Source organism: Opisthocomus hoazin, chromosome 1, assembly GCF_030867145.1.
Source record: "Opisthocomus hoazin isolate bOpiHoa1 chromosome 1, bOpiHoa1.hap1, whole genome shotgun sequence".
In the NCBI taxonomy this organism is placed as follows: domain Eukaryota; kingdom Metazoa; phylum Chordata; class Aves; order Opisthocomiformes; family Opisthocomidae; genus Opisthocomus; species Opisthocomus hoazin.
Window position 1 is genome coordinate 117,798,114 of NC_134414.1, and position 12,727 is coordinate 117,810,840.

The following is a 12,727-nucleotide window of genomic DNA, read 5'->3' on the forward strand; positions in this document are numbered from 1 at the left end:
CGCAAATCCAATACAGACAGGTTGAGCTGGACTTACTTTGTTTTATACATCAACAAAAGAACTTAGTTACTAAACTTCAATCCATTATACTGTAATGAAATCAATCGTGGAAAGGAAAAATCTTCATATCGTAGATGAAATGCAAAAAAGATATAACTCCGCTTGACCCTCACATCTGATGCTATGTTTGCACATAGATGCGTTTATGACTGTGTACTGTCCCTACAAAGCACACGATATGTGCAGATAGATAGCAGTAATTTTGAAATATAACTTGTAGTTCACATTAATTATAAATTTTTTGCATTTACAATTTATCTGCTGATATAAGTTAATACAATTAAGGCATTTTAAATACTTGATCGTGCCCTTTCGCCTGTTGTTATCTGCAAAAACCAGATCATGCAGATATTATTAGGGTCCATGTTAAAATGTTCACTGTTGCACACATGAATGCTGTAGAAAATAGTTCTGTGGTTTAAATGTTCATCCCAGGGGAAAAAATAAAAAGTCCAGTGAAAGGACACCATGATATCATATCTCGTTGTTGAAAAAGTCTTGAGACAGTGAGAGAACAACCATATTCCCTAAGATTGCACAAAACCCATGACTGAGTCTGGAACCCTTGTCTAGGTGCAAGAATCATCTTTTCTCTTTGGGGCTTAAGGTATAAAAAAATGTCTGTGATACCTAGAATGGGATCTGAACATCCTCGCTATAGGAGTATGCCTTATCTCAAGCATGATCTAACAGTTAGAATCCATACCTGCCATCCAGCTATGTAAAGCAAATGACATATAAATGATGCATTTTTCTAACAAGTAAATTCCAGAATGGATTCAACTTTTCAGTCTAAATAAATTTTAAAAATAGTACTATGTGATACATTGACCTCTGAGAGAGTAGGAAGAGAGTTACCTGCTGAGCTGTGGTTCTCCTTGGGACATCATGCCAGCCATCATTAGATTCTTCACGCTTCAGTAGTCTCAGCTTCTAAATCTAGTATTCCACCAGCAAAGGTCACTACAATGTTCAGTAAGGAGAGAGATTACCAATCTGACTGATTAAAGGTACAAACTGCAGTGTGTGATAGGATTCAAAAGATGTAGAAAAGTCAACAGATATTTAGTTAAATATGCTCTATTGTTTTTAAGGTAAATGTATTTGAACAGGTTGTTCTCCATTATCAGCACTGCTTTGCCGTTTGAAGAAACCAATCACTTAAATCCCTTCAGGATAACAGATTTTCTTTCACATATGAGGAACAACTTGGTTTTCTCAGGTTTTTCTTTTGTTGCAAAGTACGAATGTACTAGCTAATGTCAAAAAGGAAAATTAAATAAGCTGATGCATAAAACTTCAAGGAAGTCAAGGTGATGCCCTTAAAAACTTACTTTGAGAGCTCTGGCATCCATTTAAGAGTTTTGCTACGTATTTCCTGGGAAAGTTTCCGCTGTGATTTGTGGATTCATTCCTTTCATCATTTCACTGAAGCCCAGACAGTTTCATTGGTTCTGACATAAAGTGAACAATTGAAAACATTCTTCAGTAGAGAAATATTCCAAACTTCACTTTCACAGTTGAAGGTATGGGGGAAAAAAAAAAAAAGATGGTTTTAGGCAGTGAGACGTGAAGGACAAGTGGTAGGCCTGTCACAGATGCTGATAGCTTGGCGATGGTTGTACATCATCTTCCCTTCGTTGGCTCATGGACCTGTCTCAGCTGAAATGCAAACGTGCAAAATGGCACGTTTATTTTTCATCTTAAACCTTGATACTTTCAGGCTTCCCGTGCATCAATGAATTGTTTCATTCCCTTGTGTTCACTGCAGATGTGCTGCCACCAGTGCCAGGGCAAGGAGATAAAACCGCTACTATGCTTTCGGATGGAGCCATTTACAGCAGCATTGACTTCACCACGAAAACTAGTTACAACAGCTCCAGCCAGATAACGCAAGCCACGCCATATGCCACCACCCAGATCCTGCATTCCAACAGCATCCACGAGCTGGCTGTCGACTTACCTGATCCGCAGTGGAAAAGCTCAATTCAGCAAAAAAACGACCTGATGGGGTTTGGTTACTCTCTCCCAGACCAAGGCAAAGGCAACAATGGTAATTACCACTCTTACTTTCCAGAGCCCTTGGCTTTATACTGTAGCATCTGTGCATGAGTTAGAAAAATGATTATGTGAGACACCGTTCATCTTTACCGTAACTAATGCTTCCATACGTTGCATGTGTGCTGAACCTCACACCATCACAAAACACACTGTGCTGTGCTTTCGGTCCTCTTCGTCCCGTGCTGATCACCGCATCATCTGCTTCCCATCAGGCTAGGGTAGGCAGACATTTAAACAAAGCTAAATAAATTAATACTGGCTGCCCCGCCACATCTGCCGTTGACTCGCTAACTGCATGCGCTGCATGTGCTTGTGCTGTCGACTAATCTCACGACGCCACTGTGACCTTTGCCCTTTAACCCTTAGCCTTGCTTTACATCCCCGACTACCGCGCGGCTGAGGGCCTGGCTAGCAGATTGCCCCACAACCAGTCGCAGGATTTCAGCACCACCAGCTCCCACAACAGCTCTGAGCGGAGCGGCAGCCTCTCAGGTGGGTCCCGCCGCCGTGGCCGGGTCAGGGACGGATGGACGGACGGACGGGCGGCGGTGGCGAGCTGTGCCGCCGCAAAACCTCCCGGATCCGCTTCACGCAGAGGTGTGAGGGTGCCCGCCCGGGGGAACGACAGCGAGCGGCGTCACCCCGGCCTCTGATGGAGACAAAAATGTCCTTTGGCAAAGCCTGTTTGGAGACGATCAGCGCGCCCGCCCAGCCCGTGCGTGTCGGCATGGTCGCAAACCTGGCCTTGCCACGCGCTTTCGCTGATGGCACGGCTCCTAGAGCAAATTCCGCACCAGTCCTCTGCTTATTGGTCTCCCCGCGCTGAACTTCGTGAGGAGATTAATGTTTGTGTTGAGCTGTTCACAGGTTCCCCACTCCCACGAGCTGTTTCTAAATGCTGTGTTTTCACCGAGGCAGCTCAGAAATAAATGCAGGGCCCTGCAAGATGACTGGGGCTTCAGAAATGGTGCCAAGTCTGCGTACAAACAGAATATAAATTTTATGTGTTTGCTGCATGTTATCTTGGAAACATGATGCATTTTCGTTGGATGAAAATGGTTGTAGTACGTGCGGTTGTGTATTACGTTTAAACACACCTTTTCCTTGATTTCTTTAATTTCGCTTACTTGTTGCTTATGTTATATGCAACTATGACTTTTTTTTTTCAAGGCATAAACTGAAAAGCCAGCAATTAAAATGAAAGTCTGCTATTTCACTTCACCAAAATATGAGAGAGCTGAAGGGATTTCAGTTTCAAATTCGTGTTATATTCGTAGCCTTTTGAGTTTCTACTATAAGTTGGAGCAATCATGACAGTAGTAGAGCAGCCCTAGAAATGGCTTCTTTATGTCAATTTAAATGACTATTCAAACTGAATGCTGAGATTAGCAGCCTGTAATCATTGTCCCATAACTCAAACAGCCAAATGGGTTTGCAAGTCTTGTGTTCTTACGGGAAGTATTAGTTGTTTTGAGTGAGATAGAAAACTAAGCTTATGGCTTTGAGAGCGAAGTGTCTGGGAGCGAAGTTCATACGATACTTCAAGAAAGGTTCTTGTTCCTTGCACGTGACATGTATTGGCAAGTAGCTTAGGAAATCAGCTTGCTCTTCTGACTGCATGAAAATGCAGAATTTGATATGCTGAAGTACACACATGCCAGTTATCAGAGGGCAGTATCACAGCTGAGATGTGTTGACAGCTACAGCTGCCTGAGAACTTTCTCAGAAAAGACAAAGTTTCACTGGAAAATGCCAGTTGACCAAAAGCTGGACTTTGAACAAATATTTCAAGTAAAACGTATTTTGTATAGTGTTTCTCAGTCCGAAGTAAAATTTCTGACAGCACACGGAAACTCCGGGTGAGCCAGTCTTTCTGTGGCCAGGGCACTCCTGTTGTGATCGAAGCAGCTTGCACCTGGATGCCCCAGTACTCAGATGAGTGTCAGATGATTGGCCTGCAGAGGCACAATTCTGCTCTCACTTGCCTGCTAATTATGTCTTCAATACAGGCTAATTATGTCTGCAATACATGAGAAACTGGGGGAGACCTACAAATAGTCCAATAACTAGGGCATCACTGGAGTCAGAGACCAGCTTTGATTACCTAGGCCCCACCAGGGTGAACAGGGACTTGTTCTCTCACTTCCTTGCCTAGTGCTTTAAGTACTACTTGTTATTCTTGCTAAGTTTCTGTCTCTCTCACATGAATATCATGAGAAATCCTATCCCACTGTGGAATGGAAAATAGCTAAAACCTGAACTGCTTTGTGAGGCAGAGAAATTTTGCGGCTGTACTTTGCACAGCTCCCAGCTTATGTCAGTGGAGTGATCATTAGCCTGACTGGCAAATTCTTCTTCCAGGACCTGATTCGTCTAGAGATTTAAGCAATATAATTGAATTTCAGTGTGAGGAGACATTGAAATATCAAGCATCATTGTTATGGGGAGACAAGGATTCTGTGCAACAGTTTTCAAACACACATCAGGCATTACGTATTATGTATCTGTTCCGCTAATCTGACAGTGGAGTACCTCTGCCCGTGGGGACAGGAGAGAAATTTCCTGCCCAACTGTAGCATGTAGGCTGCTTTCCCTACCATTAATGACCTTGGAGTTCCTTTCTTTTATTTCTTCATCCAAACAGTTCCTCAGCTCTCTGCTTCACTCTTTCTTATAGCTCTCTTGTCTTGACCTTTCTCTCCACAACCCTCCAAATCCAATTGACTCCATACTAGCACCCCACACATCTGGCCTCCATTCTATGATTCTCTATTCCATGAGTCTTCTAAGATTAACAAGATGTTACCCTTCCAAAATCTTCCTCTCCGCCTCAACTAATCTCTAAGCTGAAGTTCTTCTCTGCACTTCTCTCCTCTGAGTACTCCTAGTTTAAATGCCCCTGCAACACACACACTCTTTCTCTCTCTCTCATGCATGTGCTTTCCTCCCATAGCAGCACCTCCCACCACAGCTCTTGTTGGATCCTACTCCTGCTGACTTTTCAAAAATTCCACCATATCCCACTAACGTACTTCCTTTGTACTGTTCTGTGACCATATTTCTAACTCTGCTTTCCACCATACCTGTGCTCTGAAAGCTTCATTTTCCCTCCAGACGTTTCATGTATTTGTTCCTCCATTGCCACCGTCACTGGGTTTTCTTTTATGCTGATAAAAATATTCTTTCCTTTTTCAAGAAAGCCTCCCTCTCTGCCAGGCTACAAAAGGAGGGAAGAGTCTGCCTTGCATCCTAATAGATGGGATATCAGCTCAGTTCACACACGGTGAATGACAGGAGCTTGGCTGGAGTTACTGTAATACTCCAAGACAAGAAAGGGAGAGCTGTGGTCTGGAATTGGGTAGTGGAAAGCAAAGTCTTGTTTGCAACATGTTGCCAGCCGGGCTGATTAGAAACCTTACTGAACTTGTTGGCTGTCTCTAGCAGCCACAACAGAAGGTGTAAAGAGGTGTCTTGACCCCTTCTGAATCACAGAATCATTTTGTTCCTTCCCTCTCTGTTCATTCCTATTTTGGTCCAGCTGACATTTGGAGATAACAAAAGAAAGCCACTGTCTCCTCAGGTGAAAAGCCCCATGACGAGTGCTTGTCTCTATTGCTAGAATTGCACGTCCTTCTGGGGGTCTCTGTGCCTAAAGCTAGGGCCATGGCAAAGGAGGTGGTGCCTGCCAGCGCACACCGTGCCACAGTGCCTTAGAAGTCAGTTGTGGCTTATTTATTTCATCAGCAAGAGACATCAGTGGGTAAGATGAATTAGACTGTGCTTTCTGCAACAGGCAAGACATGAATGACTGCCAGCTGGATACCCCACTGAAAAAAGCACATGACAAACCATTTTTCCACCCAACAATCCAGAGAGTTTGAAAGCCACAACAAAACGCCAATAAATAGATGGGTCTCCAAGCAGTCAAAGGATTTGAAATCTTGTGCCATTCTTCCTCTTAACAAATCCCTGCCAAGAAAAAGGAATCAAGGCAAAAATAAAGGAAGGGAAACAAGTGGGAGAAGAACTTTTTCAGTACGATCGTTTTCCCACAAATGGAAGTGTCTCAACTGGAGAAGTGGTACAAGGATGATAAGAAAAGAGAAGAGGGCTTAAGCAAAATGCGTTGCTCACCTCATTTCTACTAACCTCCTCCATTAGAGTTGTACATCAGAAACAGAACCTCTTCTCTGTAGCGGCACAAGATATTTGAATCCTGTGAAACAGACAGTCCTAAAACATTCCAGAAGACTTCCTGATGTTTTAACAAATAGAACTTAGTATAATTCCTATAAGCAAAACCTTGTTTCTTTTTGCTTCGGCAACTTACACGCGTCATTCTGGCTGAAAGATACGAAATCTAGTGACAATGTTTTTAGATTGTGTCCTTAACCTCTGTGTTTTCCACAGAAAGAGATTATGCCAAATGTGATCACATTGGATAAGCACATTGGATTCTGACATTTGAAATAATTTGCTACGGTCTATTATATCTTTATCTAACAGTGAATTCAAGCAGTTACAAAGCAGACATGAATAAATCAGTAAATGTATTTCTGATACAACAAAACACGACTTTCCTTTGTTGTGCACCACTGTGGTGCTGTTATGGTTTGGCAAATGTATGGAGTTTCAAAAAGAAGTGATTTTCATCAGTTATTCAGAATATTTTTTCCATTCCATTCTATTATTATTTATAACCTTCTAACAGCATTAGCACGTTGATGCTGATTTTGCTGAGCTATAAATACATATTCTTTTTTGGGGTATGCCATCTGGAATCAGAATTCTTTCAAAGAAATGTAAATAGCTAGCTTTTTTTCCCACATTATATCACTAACATTTTATTTTTCTTTTTGGATTTGCAGGTGGCAAAGGAGGGAAAAAGAAGAAAAACAAAAATACTGCCAAGCCCCAGAAAAATAATGGTTCAAACTGGGCCAGTGTTCCTCTCCCACCCCCTCCCGTGCAGCCACTTCCAGGCACAGAGCTGGAGCACTACGGGGTGGATCAGCAAGAAGCAGGGTAATTTTTTTTCCTTTTCTTTTGAAGCAAAACCTGTGGTTTGCATAGATGAGGGTTTTTTTCTTTTTTTAAATTTTGCTAAGTGACAATATTATTCAGTTTTGTTTAAAAAGAAAACAAGAGAGAGCACCTTGTCCTATAGACTTATTCAAGGCTATGGAGGAGGAATGTTTGCACATCTTCTCCTGATCATGACTGAGGATGGAAATAACAGTGACCTTGCTTCATCATCATGTAGGTCTTCTCTGCTTACTCATGCTGAGAAGTATCCTGCTTCATAGGTGGCTTAAATGAATTCTTTTGGGACTGCTTGCAGATGACAAGACTCAGAGTGAGTAAGGATGACATAATCTGGCTGCTTGTATCTTTTCGCTAGTTTGATGTTTAAAAGTATTAGAGCCAGCAGAACAAAACAAACTACACTAAACTGGATTAATTTTAGAAGATGAACCATTGGATAATAATCTCATCGGCTTTTAGAAGAAAATTCACAGTTAAGGAAGGCATGCTATTTATAGGCCTTTTTTTATTATTTAAACAACTCCTGAGTTTCTGGAACCTTACACTTCTTTTTGGATAGTTCTCAAGGACACAAAATCACACAGAAACACTAAAAGAAAGAAAATAGATATTTCCTGTGCAGAGAACTATTATGGAATGCTTTTTATAAAGTGATATTATATGAAATACCAGGTTATCAAACTCTGGAGGAAAATCAGAGTATACAGAAAAATAGTTTACTGTGGTCAGTTCTGTTGGAGACTTTGAGAATCATTGTTCTGTCAGGGACAAATTTCTGCCTGTATAAATACATGGATTAATCTATATTCCCTAAGGATGAAACATATGTTTTAAAAATAATTGTAATAGCTTTACTGAATAAAAATATTTCAAGTGTTATCTCTTTTGCAAGCATAAGTTGACCATCACTACTTTTATAATGAAAATTAGAAGAATGAAGTATTAATGTTTTAGTTTATACCAAGTCCTTCAACTATTAAAATGAATAATAATCAACTGTGTAAGTCAGTGGAGTTCCTTTTACAATGAAGGTCCATTCAGGCTGTATTAGAGTTAGAATTTCAAAGCAAATGCAAGGGAAAATGAATAACCTTACTGATTGTAATTGTTGTTTAAATTTCAAGACAAAAAGTGCATATAATCATTATGTTCTGTATTCTGTTATAAAAAGCTAAAATAAATTTAAGTTGATTTCTCCATATAATATCAATTCATATCCTTAAAACACATGTGCAGCCATTTCACTAAAAGAATTACGCTGCAGAAGGCATACAACTTGGATTTTCGTTCAGGACAATGAAATTGTGTGAAAGGTAAATGGAAATACCTTCTAGAGAAATCCCTTGTGACACAGGGATTGACTCCTCAGTCGCATAAAGTATCTGTTACTTAGCTGGAAGGAATGAAGTTGGTCACCAAGACAACACTGGTTATTTAAGGAAAAGGTGTCACCAGCCTTCCAGGTTTCCAGCATTTCAGAGTCAACTTTTCCTCTGATTACCTTTTGAATTACCTTTCTCTGATTTTGTAGTATCTCTTAAATAGTGGTTGTAACAAGACATTCTAATGTGCGTTTCACAAAACACAAAAAAAATTTGAAGATTAGATTTACAGTGTCAGTCTTGAGCTACAGTAATTTGCAATCAGCTTCACTGAACCCGATGGATCTACAATGACCATACTTCATGAAGATGTGTCCAATATTAATGGTGGTTCTGAATTCAGGGGCTGGTCTTGTTTCCTTGGTTTTCAACATGCTAAAATTGAATGAATCTCAGACTGCATTCCTTAAGTTGCCTTTAATATTGACATATTGGGTGAAAAAAAAAGCAAACAAATTTATTAAACTGTTTTGTTTTTCTTTATTTGCTTTGATGTATACTATGTATGACAACTGCAATGTCTTTTATAATGCAGACGTAATTATATTGTGAATTATGATTGAAAAATGAACTTCCAGGCAGAAAAACTAAAGGCTGTAATACAATTCTCAAAATGTGATATGAAAGGTGAACATTTAGAGCAATAAAACAAGGAAGCTGACATCTAAACACTTATTTTTCTGTGCGTGTCTTCCTATAACTCTTGAATTCAAGTGTGAGTTTCATTGGCATGATTATCCCAAATAAACTAAACAACTCTGACACCTTATTTTGCTTTTAGAAATTAAGACTAGTGGTCTATTGGCTTATAGATTGTAAAAGAAAATCCACAATATTAGCAAGTGAAAAAAAGTCACCTAATATAGGTAAGAAAGAAAAAAATACACTCTTAGTTCTCTCTACCATCTTCTCCGCAGAAGAAAGGAGGTTTGCATGCACCTCCGTTTTTCCATGAACTGCAACACACGTAAGGAAAGGTGAACAAGTTAATCCAAGCAGCCATTTTATTTAATATGGCAGCTTTTGGGCTGTCTTAAATTCCTATTTAACCTGTGCAGAAAATCTGATTATACAGTTATTTCCTTAGCAAACTCTCTTGTGAAAGATTCCCCTTTTTTGTGATTTTCTGCAAACTCTGTGCTCGTTCCTTGTTACCTTCCATAATTTTCTCTTGTATATACAGCAGTCTTTGAAGTTTCTATTTTCTTGTAGTAGCTCCCAAGCAGCATGTTCTCTTTCCTACCCTTTTCAGAGAAGATGCTTCTGCTTGGTTTTATCTAATAAACTTGACAGTAAGGAAACGCTTATTACTTATTCATTATCATCTGCTCATATTTTTTCACCAATAATATACATGATCTTGAGTCAACCACGGTAAAGGCAGTCTTCATATTGTTATCATTGGTTATTTTTATTTCTTTCTATTGATTACACCTTAAAATGGGATATTAGCCACTGGCTGTCAATATATTTGATAGTCATTTTCTGTCTTTAGAAAAAGTAAAGAATATAATACCTTTTACATCAAAAAATCCTTTCTTGCAAGGCCTCTAGAGGGAAGCTTTCTTTGTTGCAACAATGTGTCTAATGAAACGGAATTGTTGTAGAATGTGTCCCTTATCCATCACCTCTGTTTTTTATTTTGAAGAAAAAGATCTATCAATGTAGTGAACCAATCTTTTTAATAGGAAAAGATTACTGTAGAATAAAAGTTCTGAGAATGCAATAAAAATTGAGACTCATGTTTGTTAACCAAAACTTATTTAGGGATTTAATTATCACAAAATTACAATCAAAGGTCCCTAGTGAAGTTAAGGTGCTTAGATTTTAATAGGTACTTGATACAGGTTGCATACATTTTCACCAAGTTGCATGTACTCAGAAAAACAAAAAGAACATGGATTTGATTAAAATTCACTATGCTGGTTCCAGTATTTTCAATAACTGTGTCATTTATGTGTAGTGTAGTTACTATGTAGTCTGTTAGTTTTGTTAGCCTTTTCTTTCAAGTTTGGTTTTTTGGTTTTTTTTTTTGTAAAATGCAGGTTAGAACTGGTGGCATTTCAGACATCTTACATTCTGAAGACAAAGGTTCTTGTGTCTGAAATCTCGAATTTCAATGTCCTGAACTTCATTCTTAGACTTCTTTCCATTTCAAACAAAATGTAGCTAAAGATGTGGTACTTGTGCAGAATCTTTTTACTAAGAAATCTTTTTATTAAGAAATCTTTTTACTATCAAGCTGAACATTTGGGGGTTTGCAGCAAGTAAGGTCAAAAGGCAAGCACATCCAAAGCTCATTATGCATTACTGAGAAGTCGCTAAGGAGTATCTTTCTGCCCTGTCCCTTTTAAAGAAGAAGCCATTATACCAAAGCATGAGATTTAGAGAGTAGAAGTAAGTGACAGAGCTGTTGCATGTACATTTTTAACAGCATGAGTTAGGATGGTCCCTTCACCCTTGGGTGGCAATGTCGTGAGTGAATATTGCAAGGAAAGACAAATTAGAGCTCGTCATATCTTAATTATCTCCTAAGGAATTGAATATGTATCATATAACATTTTCTTAAATCTCTGTCTTATGAAAATGGTAATTATCATTCACTCAAAAGCTCCTAAATGCCAAGTGTTAAGACGCAGCATTTATTTGCACCTCTGTACATGAATGTACATTTGTGTGTCTATATATGGTTATATCTAGAAATAGATTTAAAGTGATACTGGCCTTATTTACAAGATATGTCTTCGACAGACTTTTGGATGAGTAAGTCAGGTTGTTTTAGCTGTCCTGAATCTGTTCTTCTAAATACAGACTACAGGCCTTTGAATAAGGAAAAGGAGTTTAGCGAATTTTAGAAATCTTTGGGTCTTGCTTAAAGTAAGTGTTCTGTTCATAATACAGGTCTTGAAACTATTCTGTCTGTGTTCTCAGCCCTTTACTAACCCAGCTTCACACTTGAGGAAGTTGGCAGTGACTACTTTTTCTCTGGGAAATGGATAATTCCTTCCTTCCAAATCAGGAGCCTTAAAGGAGTATTTTTAAACTGATTTGAGAAATTAACTGTATAATGCAATGCACTGCCTGCCTGCATTGCATAAAGAAGAGGTGTACCTTGTCAGCAGCCCTTGAAGGTGGAAACAAGATAAAATTATTTAGATGATGCTTGGGGAATCGCTGTTAGAGTGTGAGAGATGGTTTGACAGTGAAGGAGCTGTGAGAGTTTTTGGTTGCGTGATCGCTTTTTGAAAAGAACTGTCTGTCCTGAGGTATTTTGGAATACACTAGAGTTCAGAAGAAATGTGCCAGATGCTCGGGGGACTGCAGACTGACTGGATATTTTGAAGATGGGAAGAGTAGACAGTGTTGCATTTTGAGTGGTATGATCATCAGCAGAGTGTTCAGATTAGGTAATTACTCTGGGGAGATAATACACGGGGAATGACCACAGCCATTAGAGCCCTCGTGTCCTGGGTGGTGCTGGTGTCTCTAAAGGACAGGGTCCTGGGATGATACTGTAATACACCACCGAATTGAAAGGTCCTGCGATGACGACAGAGACGGAAAAAGATTGAATTGCCGGCACAGCGTACATAAGAAGTGGTAGTAGAATATAATGCTTCTGTTTCTAGCCCTGGTCAGATGTAGCGTCTCCTCTTACGCCTTTGGTATAAAACTAAAAAGTGAACCACAAAAACCTATCAGAACATCTCTCATACGTGAAGAGAGAAGAATTTGATAGTGAAGAATATTGGTAGTTGTTAATGTTTTAACTTACTTTGGGCAGGTGTGTTAAAAGTGTTCAGAAATTTAGCACTGCCTAGCTAAGTCCCAGAAAAGATTGGTTAGGAGATGGGGTGCTGGCAGAGCTGTCAACATGTGTGCTGGTGTATCTTATCAGCTGGCGCTGTGACATAGCGTATGCTTAGAGTCAGTGCTGCTGCGACACGAATGTATTACGTATCACAGTAGATAACCTATATGCAGTGTGGTAAGACCAGAATTTGTGTGGAAAATGTAGCTTTTTATTTAAGCTACAAAATAAAAACAAACAGTAAATTTATAGACAAATAAAGAGGAGGATGTGGGTAAGGAATTGCATAAGTGCATCCACATAAAGCCTACTCTGCCTTTCGAGAATGCTGTTGTTTTTATGTCTAGGTCAATCTTCAACGTGTTCT

At 39.4% G+C, this 12,727-nt stretch overlaps 1 protein-coding gene across 15 annotated transcripts in view; it reads left to right on the forward strand.

Moving 5' to 3' along the window:
* ROBO2 (roundabout guidance receptor 2) overlaps window positions 1-12,727 on the forward strand; it is a 1,133,103-nt gene that overhangs the window by 1,086,679 nt on the left and 33,697 nt on the right. For 9 of the 15 annotated variants that reach the window (XM_075433863.1, XM_075433885.1, XM_075433921.1 and 6 more), the window contains 3 exons: window positions 1,832-2,113; window positions 2,488-2,613; window positions 6,990-7,146. In XM_075433863.1, coding sequence (XP_075289978.1) covers window positions 1,832-2,113; window positions 2,488-2,613; window positions 6,990-7,146 — 565 coding nt within the window. The remainder of the gene's footprint in view (window positions 1-1,831; window positions 2,114-2,487; window positions 2,614-6,989; window positions 7,147-12,727) is intronic. The other 6 variants (XM_075433895.1, XM_075433946.1, XM_075433929.1 and 3 more) reach the window with 1 other exon arrangement.